The following is a 25,616-nucleotide window of genomic DNA, read 5'->3' on the forward strand; positions in this document are numbered from 1 at the left end:
TAAAGTAATGAAGGAATAGACTTCATATAACTGTGGGGACTGAATTTCTTCAGTATAAAAAGAAAGATCATTCATATTTGTTGCTTGTGAAATTTTCTAGTGACATATTTACTGCTGCAAAGCAGAGGAACAAAAAGTCACACACTTCTCCATTTGTGAAGGCTGGAAGCATTCAAATTAGCAGCTAGAAAGCATTGGCTAAATCAATGCAGACACCACAGTGTGTGTATGACTATTAGAAACCTGCTACTACCCTTACACCAAGCTGCATTTCTACTTTTAGAGAAAAAGTCACCGAATCTACAGATACAATGCAACACTCCAGTATAAGAAAAAGAAACTAAATAGTCTTTTTCAATACTGTGTATATCTCCATCTGGATGAGTTCCCAAAATCTCGAGGTGCTCAGCCAGGCACCTCGTTCCTCCCAAACCGCCCTCGCAGGACAGGCACGTGCTGAGCTGGCCCTTGCAGTGTCCAGTCCTCACAGAGGCCTGGTTCCACCTAACCACCCAGAATGTTGCCAAAACAAGCTTTTCATCTACTGTTTGATACCCAGGAACAACAGCACTTACATAGGGAGGGAAATCAAGCAAAAGAGAACAGAAACGTGTCTCTCTTCTAAGAAATGACCACTCTAATCAGGAGGCTGTTGCCTGCTCACAGACTGGCCAGGCTTTTTCACGTCCACACATGTGCACACAGATAAAAGATTTTGCTTACATCCTAATACAGAAAATAGCTAAAAGACATTTGACAGAAGCTCTAGAAAGCAACATTTTTTTGCTATTACTCCAGTTTGCTACTTGTTTACACTTTTGGTGTTGTGAATACCCTGATTAAACTGCCTACCAATTGATATTCAATTTTGGAAGACTTTCAATGTCACATATGATGCTCTAAAACAGAATTTCCTGAACGATATTTCAACTCTTTTTTTTTTTCTTCATTTATTTGTACAAGTTTACCATAGGACCTTAATAATGTATTTAATCACCAAACACAAGAAGCAAACCTTAACTGAATTCGCATCCCCTTTGGAGGATGCCCTGCCACTAAATTTCAGTCTTTTGTACCTTGCTGAGATTAGCACAATGCACAACTTCCAGCATTTCCAGTTTTCTTTAAAAATGTGGGCATAGTTATAAACATTGCATATTTCTAAACCTGGATTCCTAGGGTTGTTTTCAAACTTGTCCTGCAGATAGCTGCAAGCCCCTCTTCTCGAGCTGACCACCTGTTGAAAGCCTTGGTAGGACAATGACATTGGGGTTGAGGCCAAGCTAGTGCCTGGCCAGCTGTCATCTAGTGTCCCCTTTTGTTCAATGAGGGCTGTAACACTGGCCTGGCCTTGGTTTCTGTTTTGCTTAGAGCACAGGCAGAGCCATCTCTGTTTTCATGAGCATCACAAGCTTGCATTTTCTCAGACCAAGCCATACTGGACACACTCTCAGACCAGGCAAGCTAATGCAATGCATCTACTGAGATGGCTTCACCAACCCAGACTATAATTCAATGCAATTGTTCAACTTTTCTAAGCTAGCCTTAGTGCATAGGGCAGAAACGAATCACTCATCTACCACTGCTACTTGTTGCAGGGTCCCTCTGCTCTAACATACTCAGACTTCTTTGTCTTTTGTGATATAAACTGGCCATCTTAAGGTTCACTTGAACATGTTGCTGCTGTTTAGGCAACCACTAGTTATTGCTCTGTATGTGGCAAAGGAGTAATCAGCTTCTTTCCACCAGCTACTAGACCTTTCTCCATTAGCCAATGCATTGGGTGAGGAAGACTACAAAGCCTGTTCATTTCTGACCCATTTCAAGTGCAATTAATTAACACAAGTGGATCTGTTTACAGCATTGCTGCTTTGAGCACGGTTCCTCAGAGCACAATGATTAAAGCGGACAGAAAAATTCTGCTGGGAACTTACTATGAAATAAATGTGTGGCAATTCTAGAAACCCAGAAAGCCTGATGAACAGCACCTCTGCTGCTGTTCCCTTTTGCACACATCATGCTTATCGGCAAATATCTTTTTCCATGGAATTTTGTTCAGATGCTAGAATAGTTGTCCACTAAGAGACGAGGAAAATTCCAGTACTGTGGCCACGACCAAATGCATTACTTACTGCCTTTCACAAATCATCTCTAACTCATGAAAGCATTAGGAATGATTTTTTTTGTGCTTTATTAAAAAAAAAGTTGATAAGCCATTGAAGAGAAACATTACTTATAATAATTCTGTAAAATAGTTTACTAAAAATTCTCACACATAAATTGCATTACTTGAATTTAAATCAGTATAGCTGTCTTAATCACTGTAAAACAACGTACACATCTGACTTAAGTTTTGTGCAGTAAATGAAGACTGTACCACTAAATATATCAAAAGGCAAGAACTGCCTGTAGCGAAGTTATTCCACTGGTACAAATTAGTGAGCATATTTTAAAGACTTCCTTTCAGAGATTTCTTAAGTTTAGGGAGCTGGAGAAAATATTGTTTAGATGGAACAGAATTAACATGGATTCTTTCAGAAGGCAGAAAAAGCAATTTACCTGAAAAAGGTGACAAAGAACTGCACGAGATCCATGATAGTATTGTGCTGTGAGAAGGCAATCTGCAAATAAAATAAAAGGAAATTATAACATTTTTAGAATCAACAACTGCTTTTAGGCAGAGACTTCATGGCTGCATAGATGATCAACTTCAAGAGTGTTTAATTCTAGTGTGTACACACCTGCATTTACTGTAAAGTGAGATGAGTAGATAACCTCTATGTCTTTGTGTTAAAATACGAACAACGGAATATAGGCCTTCTATTGTAGTAAAGTTAATAGAAACATTTATATAAAAGTATTGCTGGATATACATAATACTAAGAACAACATTCAAAATATTTTAAATTATACTGATATAAATTTTATTTTATAATTTTTCAATGTATTCTATTTATCACTATTTGTCCATTATAGTTACACATTGAGAAAAGATTTTTAAAATGACAAACGTATTTAAATGCACAAATACAGTTAATTTAATTGCATAATTTTCAAGTGAGAATTGGATAAAATCGCTGCATAGTAAAACAAATTATTTCAAAGGAAGACAAAATTAAAAACAATTAACTACATTTTTAAAATGTCATCAGAACATGCACTCTTTACTAGAATTATGCAAAGATGCATACACACACTCACGCTTGCATGGAATAGAACCTGTAATTACTTTTAAACTAATGTTAGAGAATGCACTTAATATTTTTTCTGTAAATATGCCTTGATTTGTTTAGTGTTCATAGTGTATAATTATCAAAGTGAAGATACACAGAATTTTCTACTTTGAATTGCACAAAGTGTTTATTTAACTATACTCCCAGCCTATCCAAATAATTGTTTTTATAGATCTTTGTGCATTTAAGTTCTGATCATGACTAGTCATTACACCTAACTATTCTGATTCCCTTTCACGGCTTATTTGTGAACTTTCCAAATGATAACTCAAAATACTCAGGATTTATTTATTTATTTTTTAGAAAAAAATATAATGCAAACTTCAGTTTTGTAATGATGTGACTGTGCCTCGTGCCAGCTAACACAGCCAAACCATAGGTCAAAGTATCACTTGAGCTGTATGCACCTGAAAGCAGCATCATCCAAGAATAAGCACCAGGGCACCATCATGCAAATACTCTCCATAATCTCTGTTTTCTCTTCAGTTTGTTATTATTGCCAGTAGCATAAATAGAATTAAGAGCACAAAAAGCAGGTATTTCAAATGTGCCATGCCAAAACAACAAGGAAAGTACTAGCTAAATGAATCTGAGTAGGATTAGTGTAGTAAACCCCTTGATATAGACTTTCCTCCCCTTACCAGCAAAATCTCATTAAACTGATTTAATCTCACTCCTCACTATGTGAGAAGGTGCCTAACTGCATGCACTTGGTTACTTAGGGATTAGGGAGCCTATAAAAACAAAAGCAGCTGAAGCCCATGCAGGATGAAGCAGGAGAGGGAAAGATCTCCCTCTGACTCCCTTTGCACTTTCAATTGACAAATGTTTTCATGTCAAAACATCAAAAGATGCTGCCATGATGAATACTGTGTCAAAATTAGTGATAATAGAGACTAAAAATAAAAACGAAAATAAATATCAAGGAGAAATTATAGTAGGAAAAATTGGCAAAATACCTGCTAAAAGTAGCAAAGTAACCTTTACAAAGAAGAGGGGAAAACCTGTGTAAAGGTCTGAAGAGGTATTTGGCACAATAGGAAGTGTACCCAATTACAGGCAATCCTTTAAGTGAAAAAGAGCAAACTGCACTTTAAATGCAGGCAGGATTTCCTTCAAATTTCCTTCAAAGCATTCAAAATAACTGCCAGGTTTTTCAGAACATTTTTACATTATCACATTTCAAAAGACAAATTAATACAAACAGATAAAATAAGGCATTTTCAGAGTTCGTCTCTGATGACACTATTAAGGTGCTCTTGTTGAAGAAACATTTCAGTTTTACATTACTGCAATTATTTTCATTTAAGATGTCAGTATTGATTGAAAGTATTCTTCAAGGCTAGAAACAACTGTTATCAAGGAGAACTCCTGTAAGCAAAAATTGCAATCTGAATATAAATCAAGAAAAGTTTTAATCAAGTGGCTCTGAGAAAACTTAGTGCCTTTTTTTTATCCCTCTTTTTACCTACACAGTAAATGTGAAATAAGCAGATTTACAACAGTATAATGATTTTGTGTATCTATTAACAATTAAATATACAATTTTCACACCCCTAAGTTCAAGATGGAATAGACAGTCTTCACAGATGGAGTAGCAAAATTAAAATAACTTTATGATGTTGTGTCTCACACCTGTACAGCTTCTATCACTTAAATCACAGAAGAACTACTTAAGCAAATTAGAAATTACCATGTTCCTTTGATGCAGTTCATTTCTGCACATCAATACAAGAACTTCTATAAGAATTAATGTTTGTTTGTACAAGATATTCTCAGATAATGCTCACTGTTTGCAGCAATGCCATCATAAACACTGTGAGATTATAAAGTTCTATTTCTGAAGTAATTTAAAACTGTATCAGGTATTATCTTCTAATGATTCCTAGTCCATGTTTAACAAATGAACTACAATGCTTCTGGAAAAAAACAAACAAAACTACTACCACGGATATTGGATTAATTTTGAAACAGAACATTTATGACCAAAATTATACATATATATATCTTTTAACTATGAGCTGATCTTGTAGATGCAAGTACATGTCACATATCTAAGCCTGTCCCAAAGAGCCATAATTCTAGATTTTCATGTAGCTATGAATACTATTACCTTTTTTCTTGTGATGTCGTAAAAAGAAGATAAAGAAAATTCATTCTACCCAGATTTTGACTTTTGATATAAGATGTTCAACTCAGTTGTTCATTTACAGCTTGCAACACTTTGTGCCTAAGAAGCTCGCATTTCTATCAAAATGTCTAATAAGCCTGTGGGTGCCACAAATATTATTTCCATCTTCTCTTACAAATGAGGATCAAGGTAGAGCCGCACAGTATAAACTATTCTCTTAGACAAGAGATTTCAATTCTAAATCATATCCATCATTTCCTGCAGAAGAGAATTATCAAGTGGCATGCAGCAAATATTCCTCTATGCCAGACAACAGTCTCTATCTATAAGTGAACACAAAGAATTGCAAGGATAAAATTAGCTCCCTAGGAAAAAAAAAATGGATAACTATAAGTTGTTATTTGCTGCTTAAAAATATAATAAAAAACACTAATAGCTGATGATTACATTATCAAGCTATAATGAATATGTTGAAGAACTACAGCATTTATAAATTTGGGGGAGGAGGGAAGGGAGGGATGACACAGCTCCACAGCCCTGCTATTAGAGGATATATAGTTAGAACAGCCTACCACATACAAACATCAACTTTTTTTTAGAGTAGTCTGGAAAGTTCTAATGGTAACAACACTCTAGACATGCAGATATATTTTAAAGTGACAGAGTTGCAGGCATCATTATCTTTGCAAGATAAAAAGGAGTCAAGTTCTTGAGCATGCAAATTCTTGAGGCTCAGAACAGAAGCTGACTTCAAAGCAAAACAGTATTTAGAAAGATTGCTCGGGGCTTAATCAAAAATGCAAATTAGATTACACAAAACTTTTTTTATGTAGAATAGGGAGGCTAATAGGTGATTGAAGAGGAAGAGTTGATAAGGTTGGTAAAGTGCAAGGCAAAGAGATGCACAGCTCGACCTGTGAAACTGGAAGATATGTGTGGTCATAGATTTTTGCATCCAGTAAATTCTTAAATTTAGTCTCAAAGTTCATCTTGGAGCTGAAAATAAATCTGCAGGTAGCTTCTGAGGAGAGGGACTGAAAGGTAAGAACTGAAGTGACTGCTTTGTGAAAAATGCTCTATAATTAAGTGCTGTGCAATTGCTTTCAATTTAGATTTAGCTTTGAAGTCTGATGCTTCTGTAAAAGACATGAAGGAGGACTTGTGCGTCTGAAACCTTGTCTAAGGTGTCTAACTTTTCCAGTTATGCAGTTGACTTAATAAAAGAAACAAACTTTTATCTACTGCCCTTATCTTGACATTTTAACTTTAAGCACAGTGATCAGATATATTTTGAAGCTGTACCCTGCTGCAGAGTTATGGAGAGTATTTATTTCGATGGAGTCCTCCAAGTTGAGCAAAAAAAAGGCAGAAAATGCCTGAGAACATTGCATATGAGGATGCAACTAACATATTACTGCATAGCATTCCTGAATTTTTACAAAGATACATGCTTGATGTAGGAAACACTTTGTACTGAGCAATGATGTTTGGAATATGGCTGTTAAAACAGCAACTATAACCAAACTCTAAAATCTAACATCTTACAGGACAGATTTTTTTTTTTGTCCTTGCTCTAAACTTTTCCTGTGTCTTATTCACTTGACCCTTATATGGAGCCATAATACAGTCCCATAAAAAGAGTAAGAATTGGTTTGCTCCTCCTTTTCCTCATTTTTTTTTCAATTATGTAAAGGCTTCTAAATGAGACATATCTTAAAAGTCCAAGTTGGACATACTTTCCACATGGAACTTAAGTTTAGCCTTGGAAAACAAGAATTTTGTGGTTTAGTTTGAAATATATAACAGGCATCAAGCAACTGACTGTGCAATTCTTATTGCAAACCAATATAGCAACAGGAAAATAAAAGGAAAATTAGGGACAACAGAGGCGCACGAGATCAAAATTCCACATTTGTATTAAATATAAACCTAATATACGAAATGGTTTATATATTCATGTAATGTACACAAAAGCAATCTTATTCTATGCTTCATTTCAAACCAGTTTGTATTAACTTTTAGTGTGAGATTCTACCTGCTCAGGCTCTCAGACAATGAACAAATGCTGCTTTTCAACCTCCCTTAATAAAATGCTTTCATCTTCCCCTATTGGTAAATTAAAACTAACCAAATCAAATAAAGTAAAATAAATCCCTACTAAAACTTTGGTAAATGGTTTCACTTCCAAACCTCAAAAAATAGTATGGAAAGGTCAGAGATGACCCAAAGTAAACTGCCTGGTATGTGTTGATACACATACTTAAAACCTTAAAATTATTACTTTCTTTGGTATCATGAAAAAAATAACTGAATTTCTTTCTGGATAAAATTATTGTAGATAGATACTTTCTAAAGCAGAAGTGGAAATTGACTGAACATGAATATCAGTTCACTTGGTTGTCCATCCTCTTTTACATTTTCTCAAGGAAGATTCTTGACTGAAGCAGCTTTAGACAACAGACATCTAAAAGGCAGGCAAAAAAAGTCATGTGGATAAGAATATTTTTTGTGCAAAAAAATATTATCAAGAAAGACAGAAAATAACAATTATTGTGCTAATTTGGAAACAGGATGTTGAAAGTTTTAGATACGTAATGATATTTTTCATTTATTATATGAATGGAGGCTTAGATATAGAATATGCAGAAATCCAAGAATACTGTTTTTAAAGACATTATTCTGTAAAGTTTGCTGAGAAAAAACTCTATGGATATCTTTAAACTTAGTAATTACATGGTTAATTATGGGATTTACAACTGCAATATTTTGTTTAAATATAACTATATTTATGTGCCCTTTTTTTTTTTCAAGAGTTGAATGGCAATGATTGTTTTTCATATTGGAATTTGAATATGAATAGAAGCAGTACCACTCTTTTCATTAAAAGTAGACTGTTGGAAAGTCTGGATTTTTCACAATAGAAATATGTGACTTATTGTACACAGAATGTATTTGCTTTTCCTTTGTACAACAAAATTTCCTACAGAACATGGTAATAAAAAGGACAAATTTACCACCAGTGAATTCAAGTGATTCTTCTATAGCCTAGAAAAACATTAAACCCTTTTATATGGGGACTAAAAATGCCACACACATTCATTCTAAATAATGGATTTCTTTAGAACTTGAGAAAAACACTTGAAATAATCTGTCTCTTAATTATTCCAGGTAGAAATTAAGAGTCTAGTAAGAATAAACAGATCCTTTATAATAATCAGCAGAGATAAAAAGACACTTCAGAGGTGAATGACTCTAAAATAGATGTCTGTGTGAACATTTCTTTGTTGACTACATATGGAGTCTTCGATTAGCTTAGGCTAATGTAATGTTAAACATATCAATAATGCTAGGTGAGATATTTTAGCCATAATTTCTGAATACAAATCACACGTTTCTTTCTTTTTTTCTCCTCTATTTCAGCATTATAATATTTTGGAGAAATATTTACTCTTCCCGGGTTGAAATGATCAGAACAGCAATATGGAGTTAACTGGCTGCTGACAGACCCCAGCTGCTTTCCACTGTATGCATGCCAATAAAAAATGTGGTCCAGTGTACTATGTTGACAAACAATCCTCCCAGAGATAAGAATTAGTACGGTAAAACTGTCACACTGATAGCCTAACTTGAGCAATAAAAATAATTTCAAGAAAAGCAGACAAGTTCAAAGTCTTCACATTAAGATTTGATAAACAGTTTTTAGAGAGCAGCTTGGCATGCTGAAGTCCTGTCTTCTGTGATGGCATATACTAGATGATGCAAACACCCACCCTTTTCTTTCTCAGACAACATAATCATTCCAGGATATTATTTCCACTATTCCAAAGCATGTAAGGTTGGCAAACAACCTAGGCTTGTTTTCAAGTGGGTTGAATGACATCCTTAATGAAGGATTTCACAGCTGATTTTTTCCTGCCTTGCACTTTGCCTATTAAAATTGATATGCATACATTCCCGTTTATTTTACTCCTCTATGTAAGTTTGCATGGATGTATACACACATACCAATACTTACCACGTACAGAAATACTCAGTTAATAACATCCAAAAAGTGAAGGAGAAAAAAACAGCGAAAAATGCTTTCCAATTTAGTTTAGTGCAGTATGTAAAATAACATTATTAAAATTTGAAGTATTAAGTATTTAAGTCGATGGGAGAGTGAAATAAATTTAAAAGTCATAGACAGGAAAGAAAAGATATTTCAAGCTTAAATAAAAAAAAATCAAAAGTAATTGAAGCAAAGGCCTACTATACCAGAAAGTTATTTTAGAAACAAATCTTTACAAGATTAGGTTTCCCATCAACATGGTGTGAAACAGCAAATCATTAGACAACACCTTCAGGAACTCTAGTGTTTAAAAGTTGAGGTTATATTAAATGGTCAGGTAGAAGAATTAAATGTATAAGCACAGGAAATGGGCTGGTATCTACTGGTACCTACCTGTAGGAGCTGGTACCAATAATAGTCCCCCTAATGAGAAAACAATCCCTACACCATTCTAAAAATAGTGCATGGCCTTCTGACATCCAGTGCCACCCATCCAACTCATGTTCAAATCACTATGCATCCAAGCCCCCTTCTAGCTCATTCATCTTCAAAAAGCAATCTCTATTCCAGCAATAAAATCTAGATCTTTTCCTGTCAAATCTGAATTAACTCAAGCATAGGGTGGCGATATTGCAGCTTAAGTGTGTGAGAAACTGCTTGTTTTCAGTGCAGTAATACCTTCATTCCCATCTAGTGTGATCAATAGGCTTGCAAAATACCAGGAATTCCTGCCAATAATACAGAATCCTATTCATACAACTTCTAGATTAATATGGTCTAGACTACCATCATAAGGTGCAAGTCAAAACAGTAAATTATATTAAAAAAAAAATGTGATCCCCAACTTTATATATGATTGCCCATATAGATTAATTTTATCCCTCAAAGTGCTCTATGTTTCTGAGAAAAAAAAATGCAATAGAAAATATTGCATAAAAATAGTAATGTGACTACTAAAAAACACAGCAAGACTGAATTTTTTCTCCACAAAAGAGTCCAAAACATATGAGGAAGTCCTCATATGCAAAAGACATATATAATATTTTAATCAATGTCAAAGCAGAACTGCAGGTACAACCACAACTCTGGCAGTGCCAGCACACTACTGTCATTCTACTCTGTCGACTGGGCCTAGGTGTCTGAGTTCAAGCAGCCCGTTGGGTCAGTTTGGCCTAGGGCTCTCATATCCAGAAACACACTTACTCACTACTACTAAACAGCTTATTTTTAAAGTCACAGATCTGTAATTGCACTACTGGAAGGCTATTTAAAAATATATATTTTATGGAGTTGGCATAGATTCATAAAATTTTATTTCTGAAGGACTGAATCAATGTCACAGAATCAGAGTGAGTGTGATGGGGCCTACTCTGTGTTACAAGGCTGATGAATCTGAGAACATCTCATTAAGGCAAACAGGTCACTTCACAGCAGCTATCATATAGTGCAGAGGGCAGCTCAGTGTTCCTACACCAAGAGTTAAATAAATCTCTGAAACGGAAGAACTACAAAGTTTTTGTCACACCAGTCAGCAGTACAAGACCTCAGCTCTCACAAGTACCACACAGAGCTTTGCAAGTACAGCCAGGAGGGAACAAAGAAAAAAAGAAAAAACACACACGCACACACAAAACTATCTCAACTAGGGCAGAAGTTTCTGTTATGGTAAGTATCTGGCATCTGAGTCACACTTGGCCACTTTATCTGCAGTTCCCATGCCAAGACAGAACTGCCTGAAATCACCATCCACTGACCCTCGATCTCTGCATCATCCTTAGTCACCACCATCCCAGCTCACACCCCAGAACACCACCAAGTCTCTGCCTTGGTAGTCAAGGGTTCATTGCCCTCCTTACACAGCACAACAGCCTGTTGGCTCCGCAGCTGGCACAATTTGAGAGTTAGTACCAAAGACAAGAGTTGGCATCACTTCTGTGGAAACGCTCACAGACCGACCAGAGGCAACCTGTGCAAAAGTGCATGTGATGGAAAGGGAAAATAAAATTCTATGGGACCCAGCATGTCTCATAAAATGGCCTACTTGGACAGTCATCCCCATGACTGTTTTTACAATATGCCTCTGGCTGAAATATGATTACACTAAATACCCAACTTGGTCTTTACAGCCTACAGGAGAAAATCAACAGCTTGAATACTATGAGTTTGAGGGTGAAGCTGCAGCTCCCTTAATTCTGTGTACATCTATCCATCCTGCCTTTCTGATATAAGCAAGTACTGTTGAATGTTGTGGAAAGATAGACAATTTTCAAAACACTGTACCTAAGTACACTTGTAGGCAGTTAACGACCTTGCACTTGGCGCCGCTACAAGGCATATTGCTGAAATGAGTTTAGTTTACACAGCAAGCCACACTGCTCAGTATCACTGGCCTTCGATTGCTTATCAATGTGTTGACTGCTGTAAGTAATCAAAAGAAAAAGCAATAGAAATTGGATCAAATGAGAAAATAAAAGGTTTGGGAGGTGTAAAAGGGACTCCCATAACAGTGTTCACAGAAGAGCCAATTCTTGCCTTTTACCTTTAATGACTGGATTTCAGTTTGACTCAAGAGTAAGTGGATTAGAGGTCAGAAACAATGTTGTTGCGGACAGATAATTAAAGTAGTTGTACTCTACCACACAGGAAGCATTTAAAAAGTAATTGAGTTTCAAGATAAAATGATCTGAAGGAATTCAAAGTGAAAATATATTTTTTTTGAAGGGGCTAATAGCATTGTTTCCAAAAAGTATCATATTTAAATCCAAAACAAAAATACATTCACTCTTCATAAAATCAAAATAAGATGCTTGGGCAAACACAGGCTCAGCATAAAAAAAATGTACCCTGATTCTTTTTTTTTTTTTTTTTTTTTAAGATACTTATGCAAGGACATAGATCTGCATTATATAGTTAATCTTACAAGCACAAATCTAATACACTATATTGCTCAAGTCCCCTGTGTTTAGATTCCAATCCTTCAGGCAGCTAATACAAAATTACAGAAACTAGGAAAATAATTATTTTAGACAGGTATTTAATAGGAACTAAAGAGTAAATGAATTATGAACTGATTATTTTTACTGCATTTTTAAGTAACAAAATTAGTATTGCAATAGCTGAGAGTTGAAATATAAATTAAAGAAAACCATAGTTTGCTTCTTGGAAAAAAAAAAAGACTTGTTTTAAACACAACCCCTTCCATAAACAGCATTCAGTGAAGATTTATTACTAAAAAGAAATTATATCCCCAAAGAAATATAAAATTCTGGTATTAAAACTTAGAGATGTGTGCTATTTTCCTTCCTTCCTACATGGAAGGAATTTTCCACTTTTCCTAAAAAAATGTATGCTGGAATCTTTGAATGGTTATAAAACTTAGTATGATAGCTATAGCATTTAAAATACATAAAGTTCATGACTATGTGTTTTGTGCACAAATACACAAAAAGACACATGGAAAATGTGCAGCTAAAAAGCATGTCTTGAAAAATCTTTGAAGTTTTTACCTTGTAAGATACACACTACAGCTGGCTTGGCCTGACAATCTGTTAGTTCGCTCAGTAGTTGGTATCCAGTTTAATAAATACAGTAATAAAATTTTTATAGAGTGATATAAGTTGAATTAAAAAAAACTTGCACAACATTTTATGCACCTTAGAAATTGAATACCTGGTTAGAAAAGGCAAAAACGTACCCTGAATTTTGCATAAAGCTCATGCCATTTACATAATGTACGTAAAATTATTTCCTTGGCATTGGCGAGATGCCAAGGAAAGGGTAAAGCATTTTCTTAAACACGAAGTGAGTAATTTCCCAAAGTTTATTGTTATAAATGTGGAGCACGTTATAAAGCTGTTGGAACTGTGGAATAAAAATCTTGTATTTGCAACAGCACTTTCCTTGATTACTCTGGATTAACATATTTATGAGGCTACTCAGCCTCAGGTTTTAACCCACGAATCAAAGGTTTATATCAGCATGGGTAATGGATTACACAGAAGTGCATGGCCTATGATATCCCAAAGGTATGTGCCTTTCATAAGATTTATGTATATAAAACCACGCTGCAGAAATTACATTTGCTGATCTTTTGCATGGTGCTTGGTGATTTCTCCTCTCAAATCTGTAAAACAAGCAAAAGGCATCATCGCCCTTCAGCAGAGCTCTTCACTGGTGCAGCATTGAGCCTCCTCCCTCTCCTCAACTATTGATAAGAGCAATAAGAAGACAGAGGTTTAATTCCTACAATGCTGCTTCCATGAGAGCAGAAGTCATCATGAGCGTATTTAATCCGAGTACATTTCTGTATTCTAGCAAGTTCGCATATAACAAATATTTGAATCTTGTTCAACTTATAATCAGCAGTATGACAGAATAAACCCAGATTTAAAAAAAAAAAAAAAAAAAAAAAAGTCTTATTCTCTAGAGGTGAATGCTGACTGCATTAAAATTACTGACACACACACCTATTGAAATGCTTAGTCCTACCTCTCATGAAAGGCCATAGGTAACCAGAAAGGTAAGTTAGGAAGGTAGTTCAGGCAGAATGCCCTTTTCCAAACTATGTGCATCCAGATGAAAGGTTTTTTTTTTTTTTTTTGTTTTTTTTTTTAATCATCATTGTAAAGCAATGAAAAAGAAAGACTCAGAAGCTTCTCTTCAAGCTGCAGAGGGAAAATGTCAATCAACTTTATCACTATTTCTGCTGCTTACAAAAGATCCACCCCTATAGTCAGAAATAGGAAAATTGAGATGCACAAAAAGGGTGAATTATACATGCATGTATGAGAGTGAAGGTAAAAGAGGACACACACAAAGCTTTATGATTGAGAATATCCAATCCAAAAAGACGTGAGGAAAAGATTACAACTAATTAAGCTTGAACAATAGCTCGCACTAATATGAAAATATGAGTTATATACATTACAAAGCAGCTAGCTGACAAAAAAGCCTACTAAGGAGGAAAATATATAACACATAAAAAAAAAAATTTGCTTAATGTGCTTCCTCAAAAGAGCGATCAAAATCCAGAAATTGACAACTGAGACTTTAGCAAGATAAAATAAGTAAATGTTGAGGATTAACAGAGCACATTAGGATCCAAATTTGTTAGGTTAATTCTACTCTTTCATTTGAATTTTATCCGTCATTTGCAACTCCTATGATACTACAATTTTGGTCATAACACAAAAGACTACACTGATATGTACTGGCAATAGTAAACTCTGTGAAACCAGGCTATTTTTTAATGAAATACCTACATTTTAACGAAATGCAGAAGTGGGAGGGTAATATCTGACATATGCATTCACCAACAGCTGTGATCTTGAAGGCCACCTTCACATTTCAGAATGGGTTGTCTTCCAGACAAATGGAAGACACTTAATTAAGGTAAATGATTTGCAAGTTAAGTAGATTCTGAACAGAAGCTCTGTGATCATAATGAACTCAGTCCTGCCTACTATTAGTTTTAAGTGTCTTAACTCATTAGAAGGAAAAAAAAATCCAATATATCAGCAGTGGAGCTCTTTTTATTCTTACTTTTTTTAAAAAATGTATTTTCCCAAGTACATTTTCTTGAAACATTAATTATTATCAGGTATGTGCAATTGAACAGATCACTCACACTTTAACAAAATCCAAATGCAAAGAAAGTAAACACACTGTTCTTCTGATAGGGCACTTAAGTCTTTTAGAAAGTAAAAGAAAATACTTTGGAGAGACCTACATAATTATAATGCTGGCCTGAACTCTATCAAGACATGGATAGTGCCTTTTTCTTTCTCAGGTTGAATGCTTCACACCAACCTAAGGCAGAAAGATTAAACTCTGCTTCTAGAGGTACCTGTTCAGCAACCTAGATTGTTTCCTGGGAAGTTTTGGAAATAGAATAAGCACTTTTCCCCAAACTTCCCTACAAAATCATATTTGACAAGCTTCAATTATTGCACTGTGAAAGCCTTGGCAGGCTTTTGTGAGAGTTCTGCTGAGCAGGGCACTGAGCAACAAATAACAACGAACAACACATCCCCAAGGGGCTGAATTCCTTAACAGACAATCCTGACCAGCTTCAAGTGGAAGAATTAAAACCATAATGCCTGTTCCCTACAGGATGGACTCTCTCGTACAGATTTTCGAAGCATCTTGCTTGCAAACAGCCGACGCAGCCCTGTGTATCGGGGACCATCAGAAGACTCCAAGCAAGGTTTTCAGGATATTTTCCGAGACAAGAATTTGGCAGGAACAGTCTCTAAAGCATCTCCACTAAATGCAGTCTTTTCTCCACTATGGTTACAGATTTTCCTAAAATCAGACCAGTGTATCACATCTTGTTGTCTAACTTGAGAACTTGCTAGTGATTTTCACTAAGACATGAACATGTTTATGCAAAATCTTCTCTTCTTTTTTATATCTGTGATTCTGAGAAGAACTAATACTTAATCTTAATTGCTATCTAGCTGCAAGTGAGTTTGTTTTATAATTATTTTATGCATCTGTAGAGGGCTTAATACTGATTTATGTTGTTTACTGAAGTCTTGAAATATCCTGTTGGGAAACAGTTCTGCTGAAAGTAAATCATATGACCATACTTAAAGCTTGTAAGAGAGTTTCACCAGTGGGCATCTTTCAATACATATACATTCTCAATAATGATTTTTTTAAAATGGTAAATCAAACTTGCATTCTTAAACCTGAGTCTAAATCAAAACGAACAAAAACGTGAGAAATTCAATTTAAACATAAGAAAATATTTTTTTACTGTGAAGATGGTTGAACATTGAGACAGCTGACCCAGAGATGCTGTCGAGCCTCCACCTCTGGAGATGTTTGAAACCTGAGCAGACAACCTGCTCTGCCCAACCCCGGGGTGAGCAGGGGTTTGTTGTCCACCATCTCCAGAGGTGCCCTCCAACCTCGAACAGTCTCTGATTCTGCCATAACTCATGATTATTTCTATCCTCGCAGGTTGCTAGTGTATGTTATTAGACCTCTGTGTCAGAAACAGGAGACACGGACAAAACAGAAAAAGGATTTTATTGAGATATAATTTTCCCACCTTTTGGTCAAAACTGACATGTGCAGACACATCCACATTAAAATCTTTCCATGTATTCTGCTCCCAATGCCTATGTTTAATGCTAATTTCAAAACAGTTTCATAAGATAATTCTTGTACATGTCTAGTAACATCTTAAAGGAAAAAGATTACCAGCTGAGATTTTGTGAGGGTGTGATCATTCCAAGCTTGTGGAAGAATTTTTTGGGGAAAAAAAACCCTGATTCTGATAATGACAATTAATGTTTAAAAATCTGATAAAGTTTAATATATTTACTGCAGAATGCTATTGCTCTGTTTTCATGTTTTATGTCTACTTGTTTGCTAATTGTCATTCATTAAATTTTCCTTTGCAGTGAAACAAAATCATAATGCCAAGGACCAAAACATCTTAATGGTGAACTACATTTCTACCATAGCATTATAGATTCTATCTTTTTAGATCCAAAAGCAGAAGTTAACTTTATTTTCTTTTGATCATACTAACTAAAATTTTATTCACAAATTTCTCTCTTCAAGGTCTCAAAATAGTCATTGTGGTGTATTTTGGAAACTCACCAAAGTCAATTAATCAAACGAAAGGCTTTATACACTTGCTACAATGTTTTCAAAGCCATTTATCTCAACTGTGATTTTTTAACTGCAAATTGTCCAAAAAGTTTCCAAAATGAGACAATCAAGGCAACAACAAGTGTATACTTTGGGATAAGCAACTTCAAAACAGATAAGATGACTTAATCAAATCTAATCAGGCCTAATCTAATCAATTTAAAACTGTACATTACACCTCCTAAAAGAAAAAAAGACACACATGCATGTATACTCTAATGAAATAAAATTTTACAACATTATTACTCTTTTAACCTAAGTTTACTTGCTGCACTGTATATTGTGTCTTGAGTTTACAATAGTCAGCAGAGGATTGGAATGCACTAGTGTTAATCTGCATGCGTCCTAATACGAAGCTCCAAATTCCATTTTGTTTCTGGATACAGTAGAGACTGTAAATTAAACCCTGGTGATTAGAAGTCAATTGTGAAAACAAAATGAACTGACCTAGTCACAAACAGTTAGCATCAGCTTCGCATCTCCACTGGTCCACTGTTAGCAGTGTGCAACAAACAAAATTCACTTATTTCTTGATCAACAATTGAACAGCAATTCTAATAGAATATTCTATTTAGAAGAATGAATGAAAACAAAAATGACTACACTTATATTGCATTTTGAAGACAAAAATAAGCTCCAAAACGCCAAGAAGAGATTGGAAAAAACTTAAGGAGTGGTGGTGGCTTGATGATGATGGAAGCACACTATGTAGTGGACGTGCACTGGCCACTTCAGGAGAACTGGAAGACAAACTTCTGCAGCAAAAAGAAGTTGCGACACTAAAAAGGCTTACCAAAAACTTGCTAAAGTATCAAGAAAGCCACGTTCCTGGGGCCTGCAATATAAGTGTTGTTTATTTCTCTACAGGCCTCAATAGTTGCTGTTTATTCATACTAAAAGACCAATCTACTAAAGAACAGAAATTCTATCAGAAAACCGTGCCTCTGAATTTGGCTGCTAAAACAAGGCTTGTGCTCTGGAAAGCAGATGATCTTCCATAACATTTGCACTGCAAATTGAAGATTTGCCATCATGGGTTCAGGAACTATGAGTCTATAAGACTCAAATCTGAGGCTGAGGCTCTAGTCTGTAACCAGATAAACCAGGACCAGACTTGATTCCAGCACAATCAGGAACTGGCTTTTATCACCAGCTGCTACATCAGACTGGCAGAATGAAAAACTGCCTCAGACTGGCCAATATAAGACCATTATCCTCCTGTTTGGCAGTAGAAGTCATACTAGATTGATCAAAAACATCTTACACCTCAGCACCTATGTCAGATTGAGAATTCTTGGGCTACATATTTTTCAGATAAACATCTAAAGGAGAGGCTTACTGTGTAAAGCTTACTGCTTTACACAGAATAAAGATAATAGTATGTAAGTGTTACAATATTTAACTGATTGCAAAAGAAATTATCATTTTATTTTTGAAGATGGTTCCAATGCTGCACTTTCATGTCACATAATAGAGCTTGGTTTAAAATATAAGTATCCATAAAAAGGTAATATGATAATATCTTGTGCTAAGGGTGCCATTATCAAGCCATAAAACTATGCCATTATTTTGCCCAAATGTGTGGCTTCATGCCCAAGACAGTTGTTCCAGTTGGGAAGAGCAATTTAAAGTAATATGGCTTATTATGAAATGCCCTCAATATGTAAGATATTTCATAAATAGCGTATATCTATTCAAGCCATGCTCACATCTAATAAAAAATGATCCTGATTTATGTCCGAGTGGGAAATCATGTGTCAAACCATTATTCCCTAAGAGCACAAAATATATATATATATATTACAAATAAGGACAAGAAAAATGGAAAAAAAATCATACAGATTGCATCCTCAAACATCTGTCATAAAAATAATTTTTCATATATTCTGCAAGTAAGTCATGTTTCAAAAGTGAGGGTGATAACTATAAATAAGGCAATGGTCAACTGCTAAACATTCTTTGAAGCTCAAAATAGAAGGTTCAACAAGACTAGCAATTACAAACATAGCTAAGTGTATTTTCTATATAACAATTCTCCTGCACCTTGATTCTGCCCTGTTTTATACTGAAGAACTATAACACAACTCTAACTCAGATCACTCTTGACAGCAAATGAATCCCAGCCTTGTCTTGCAACTTCAAGGAAAGAACAGCTGAAAAACCTGGAATGGTATCTTAACATATTAACAACATCTGGCCAGTTACTAGTTTGGTACTTCAAGTTGGATCATTAGCAAAAGCAAATCGCTTTTACTCGTGCTCACAAATTGAAGCTGCAGAGCAAAGAATAATTCTTGGCATCATTCTCACATAAGTAGCAATTCTAAATTATGACATCAGTTGCAGATCGACTTAATAGCGAACTACCAAATCCAATTTACTCAGGACTTAGTAATTTAGTTCCAATCTAATTTAATTCAATTTTAGCTGTGATGTATAAATGTAGATTAGGAGACTATTGCATAAGAATATAGAGTACTTAAAGACTTCAGTTTCTTAAATCACTACTGTTTAAGCTACAGGAAATCCCTTTTTCATTTTTGCAACATATTAGGAACCATAAAAACATATGCTAATAAAATAAAATCTCAACTTAGAATCCATACGAACTAATTCAATAGCATGGTTTGCTAGGATGCAGAAAAAAGCTATTCTTGCAAAGTAATTGACCTGGAAATGTTTCCCTTTAAACATATTTTATAAATGAGGCCATAGTCACAGGTTTATCCCTGCGAAATACAACCTATGTTCTTCAAAAACACGGTCTCTTAATGTTTGAAATACACATTTTTCATATAAAACATATCTTCAAACATTATTCTTCAAAATACTTCATTTAATATCATTTAATTTTTTGTGAGTAGAGAAATAGAAAGGAAAAACAAAACTAAGAACAAAATGGAGTATCACTGAGTTTAAATGAGAATAAAAACAATTAACAAAACTGTTGAGACTCATCCAAATGATAATAAAACAGAGTTCTTTGGAAAAAAAAAAAATGATCAGTGGTTCAAAGGTTCAACCAGTTCTTGTAACCTGCTTTGCACAAATACTAACTCGCCAAAACTTCTTCAAAACTTTTTCACATAATAGAGAACAATTAGGAATTAATCTCAGTTCTAAATTTGCCTAACAGAACAGTCAGCAAATATTGAGGCTCAGCTAACATTGACAAGTTTTCAGATGCCCAACTTCGGTTGGAAAACGGTTTAAGAATTAAAATAATTCTTACAATTAAAATGATCCACTGCAGTAAGAATGAGAAAAGAAGGGAAAAGCTATTCATCTGAAGATGAACACCTTACTGTCATGAAAATAGCAAAAACTGTCTTGTTTTCATAATGATAGCACTCAGTCATATATTGTTATTGGAACAATGCTTGCTTCTTTTAAGGACTATATTCTATATTTAACAAATATTTTATTTGTTAACAGTCTCTGGAGAAACATGGTGCACTTCCCCTTGTGTGAGATCACAATGTTACCAGGGTACCAAGGTCTAACAGTATATTATACTTTTACACCCACTGACCTTTTACAAATTTGCAGCCATACCCAGGTTACATACTTAACCCCTTTGAATATACTGACCACACAAAAAATGCAGCTTAGATGCCAGTCATAGAACCTGGAATAACAGCATGCTCCTGAACCATAACAAGATACACATAGGTTTACCATCATGATACAAAATTGCTTGCTAATTTTCAGTGGTAACATATATCAATGAATGACGACAGACACCACATGCAAAAAAAAAATGCACCTTCTCAAATGGGTTTGAAAATAGACAGGATTGACTTAGCTGTGACTATTCAGAAGCAGACAGCAAGGATTTGGGGGACAGAAATACTTCTCAGGAGCTTGTCATTGAAGTAAAACCCTTGGGACCCTTGCTCCCTCTGGATGAGGCAGGAAATTGCTGGAGAATATGCTTAAACCTTGACATTTTCAGCAAGATATTCAGTGTCCTTCCAGAGATCTGATCTTTCACTCCTGTGATCTCCTCCCACTACTATGTGAGAGTACTTTGAAAAACAATACTGACATACACAAAATTGCCAATGTTTTTCTCGCAATATTGCACTTACGGGTCTTTATTTTAAGACAAGCAAGTAAAAATAGAACCAGAGCAATGAAAAGACATTGAACAATGAACATAAAGATGTTTTTATTAAAATATCTGGTTAAGCCCACTGGTTAGGGACAATCAGTACATAAATAACTGTGTTCATGATAAACTATAAGGGACAATTAAAAATTTTAACCTGGTAAAGTATTCACTGAAAATTTAAAACTGCAATGATAACTGAAAACACAACAAGAAATTCTAACTCCTTTATATAAAAGGTTCATGAAATATTTCTACCCGAATATGTATTGCATGCAAAAATACATATTCATTTTACTTTTTAGCCTCTATATTGTTTCTAAGTGTATGATAGCATTTGATGCTTAGGGATATAATTCCTTTCATTATTGTGCTTACTGCTCACTAAAAGAGTTTGCCCTGGAGCAATAAGACATTTCTCTGCAATACATTTCTAGCATTTTGAAAATAACTGCTTTATTTAGTGAAATAAAAAGAATGAAGGATTTTCCCAGAAAAGTAGCAGAGGTGTAAGGGACAGTTGGAGATTCTGTAATAAGGTTATTCTTTTCTTCAGCCCCCCCCCCCCCCCCCCCCCCCCATATTTCATTCTCATTGGATGACAATATAGTAGATGGAAGTTTTAGTGACAACATTACAGAACAAAATCTATGTTGTACAGATGATTTTAAAGGAAAACAATATATATATGCATTAGCCTGTTGACATTTCCCTATTATATTCAAGTTTTAATCTGCTGAATTTTGATACGTGTATCAAGGCTTCATCATCAGCCAAGACATATTTGTAATTAAGCACTTGCTTCTCTTACCAGGAGAACACATCCACTAAAACCCCAAACATTATGCAATGATCTAAATAGACAAGTTTGAATTTAATTTTTGAAAGACAGGATATTACCAACACAGTTCTGATGCTGAAACATCTCAGACTTGAATATGGAAACATCAGTAGAGGGAAAAAAAAGCGTTACATCAAGAGATTCACGTAAGTGGAAAATAAATAACATTCAGAGAAGGTACCCAGTAGGCCATGTTTGACTTAAATAGCTGTATCTCCCTTTCAGTTTTTCTCCTCTGAATTTAGTATCTTCCGACGCCAACCACCGATTGCCACCCTGCTGACATACATAGTTTCTAGTAAAATGGAGCAAGAGGGGAAAAATATTAAATTGTGTGAATGTTGTTGAAAAAGTGCTTTTGAATACTGATGAGTTTCTTTTGAAAAAATCAGGTTTTGGCTTAAATTCTGATGTGTGATTAAATTAAATCTATTTCCGGTGAAAGGAAGAGTAGTAAATTTCCTACTACAGAAGTGCAGAAGACTGATGCTGCTTTGCAGCAAAGTGTTATGACCGTGTGATAAGGAAAAATAGCTTTAAACCTTACACTAAATTTTAATGTCATATGAAGCTAATTTTTCTAGAAGTGGTGACTCAGATAAGGTCAGAATAAAAGCATCTTCTAAAACTGCCTCTAAATCTCTTGTAAATTTGCTAATATATGCAGTTTAATTTTTCCCCAACTTAACAAACACTTTCTATCTTCTTTTTTCCCTAGAGAATAAAAAAAGCAGTAACACTTCATACCATGTTTTCTAATAACTACACTCATTCTTTCAAAAAATATAATACATCTTGTTTAGCTGATTAAAAAGAAAAAAAGATAAACACTATAGATATAAAATAATTTGTGAGTTATTCACACACAATACCCAGGCTCTTCATCACAGCCCTGAACCAGAAAAGACCTTTTCACTGATGCAGGAATACTGAATTAGTAATAGAGAGATGAAAAGGAGATAATTATCAGATATGAAAAGATAACCTTAAGCCAACAGAAAATATCTGAGCAATTTTCAGGCTAAATTTTGTCCCAGACTGAGCTTAATACATATAGCAATGTTTTCTGAAGCTGAATGAGGAGGTTTGCACACCGCATTTCTTCAAGAAAAAAAAAATCCACAAAAATTCAAAGAGAATTAAAAAAAAAAATGTAAGGGAGGCAAATAGGAAAAAAAAAAAGAAAGAAAAGAAAAAGCAGAGATTCAACAATATTCCCGCAAAAGGCAAACTACAGCAGACTACAGCTCCTAGTGTCACAGATGAACTTGCCACAGCCTTCAGCAGTGACACGTGGCAGTCACCACCTTGCACGGCAGCTCATGAAACCCATGTTAGATTTCCTTGTATTGAAGAAATCGGAGAACAAGAAAGTAATTTCCTTTTGTTCTCTGTTTATACTCCCATCACAATAAGGTTTTCAATCATGGCTTGTACTCTTTAAGTAGTACTACACTGCAGATATTGATACTAATGAGTGACACTAACTGAATGCTTACACTCACTTCCCCACTTCTTCTGAGGAGAGAACATCTTCAGGAAAGAGGATACAAAGAAGGTGAGAATACCTATACCGTGAAACAGCAAAACAAACAAACAAACTTCTTTGACAGTAGGAAAGTATTAAAGACAGACCTGTGATGTAACAAGAAAAATTCATGTCACAGACATCAAGAAAAAGAAAAAAAAATAACTCCTAGTGTATCACACAGTCATACTTGATTTCTTTAGCAGAAATATATATATATATACACATAAATATATACATAACCATACATAAAACTCTCTGCTGATAGTTTTACTGCTGTCAGATTAGAAAAAGTAAATATGTAACTACAATATATAATGATGCCAAAACTGGAACAATTACCAATACTGGGCTTGTAGAGACAAGGGATGATTCAAGGGAAAACAAAATAATTAAACTTTTAAACTACTTCTCCCCCTCCACACACCAAGAAGATTAGAGAGACCTAAACTTGGGGAGACATTAAGCTAAATGACTGATGAGCACTGAAAATTCTTTTGTTCTTCCTACTTCTGAATATCTGGAATGCTTTACTGATAGAAATAACTTGTAGAGAAATCTGGAACTGTATTATTACAGTAATTTGGAAGTAGAACATGAAATTAAAATTGGTTAAGCTTCACTTTGAAAGCTTCCTTGATGGCTATGAGGCGCTGATAAATCATTCCAACTACTTTGCATCACAGAACTCAGAAGTACATTTGCCTTTACACTGGAAATATTTGAAATCATAATAAAAGTACAGCCCTAATTAAAGTTCTAAATTACATTTACATAAGCTATTGCCAGCCACCTATAATTGTATCAAAAATAATGTTATTTTATTGATCTCCAAGTTCTTTGGAAAGTGTCTATTTGAAGGTCCTACACAAGAACCTTCTGTGTCTCATAGCACACAACCCCACAAAGCTCTCGGATTCCTGTGGCAACTCCATGAAGCAAATGGTGGTGATACATTGTACATGTGGATGAATGGGTGTTCTCTCCATAAGTCAGCACTGAACTACTTTAGGAAAGGTCACGAAGCTAAACAAAGTGACTGACATCAAATTAAGTGACTGCAAGTATTTCTTCAATGGGAAGACTAGATATATTCTCTCCTCCTTCCCCCTGCCCCATCTTCGCTGTGCTTCAGGAATAAGGCTTTCAGAAATAAATTACCATTCTTCACGCTCGCTTCGTATCTAACTCCACCTTCATTTCCCCCATGCATGGAACATCTCCAGGTAAAGACGACCCCTTAATTCCTTTCATAACAGCTAGAGAAGACTTTTTTTTTTTTTTAAACAGGGTAAAATCAAAAGTAAATAAATGCTGATATTTATACAGATACCCACAGAAACCAAGAGGCCCCAATCTGTAAAAATTTCCAGAAAAAGAGTATCAAAACTTGTAGCTGACCTTAAAACTTAATCAGCTATTAAATGCATGGTGTCTTACACCATCTGAGAAGCAGCTGAGATACCAGCAGAGGTGGCAGGACACTAACAACTACATGGCCAACCAGAAATATCATTTTGGCTGAAAACCATAATGTTTCCCGATATATTTATTTCATTCAATAAATATCACTCTGGGACTCATCAATAGTCACTCTGGGAATTTCAGTTAATCTCTACTTAATACGTAATTCAGATCGTGTCTGCAGGTCAACTACCTGTTTCAATAACATTATGTGCCTTATGACAATATGAAAAATATTCTCCTTAACAATGTCTTTGAGTCAAACTAGTAACTTTACTGCTGGAAGGTTCGTAACGCTCAGTTACATTCTACTGGTAATGGTACAACCTGAATATGAAAAATTTAGCTTTTCTATATGATTAAACAAAAAATAAAGTAATAGTAAACACTGATTAATTTCTAAAATATTTTAGAGAAATCAGACTTTAAAGCACTCTTAAGTCTAAAGATAAAGTTCAGTGAGGAATTTAATCAATTCTGAATGTCTTGGGTTATTTGTTTTCTTTTTTTTTTTGTACTTTCTTTTCATTCCTAAAAGAAAAGATTAAAAAAAAAAAAACTTTCAGAACAGGTTGTATCAATTTATCCATTCCTT

At 34.8% G+C, this 25,616-nt stretch overlaps 1 protein-coding gene across 1 annotated transcript in view; it reads right to left on the reverse strand.

Moving 5' to 3' along the window:
- Nucleotides 1–25,616, reverse strand: part of ATRNL1 (attractin like 1) — a 432,492-nt gene that overhangs the window by 214,526 nt on the left and 192,350 nt on the right. Inside the window, exon 25 of the mRNA XM_088528590.1 lies at nt 2,560–2,621. Coding sequence (XP_088384716.1) covers nt 2,560–2,621 — 62 coding nt within the window. The remainder of the gene's footprint in view (nt 1–2,559; nt 2,622–25,616) is intronic.

The sequence above is a fragment of the Tinamus guttatus genome, unplaced genomic scaffold (genome assembly GCF_059628265.1).
Source record: "Tinamus guttatus ecotype Peru unplaced genomic scaffold, ASM5962826v1 Tinamus_guttatus_pri_ptg000314l, whole genome shotgun sequence".
Lineage (NCBI taxonomy): Eukaryota > Metazoa > Chordata > Aves > Tinamiformes > Tinamidae > Tinamus > Tinamus guttatus.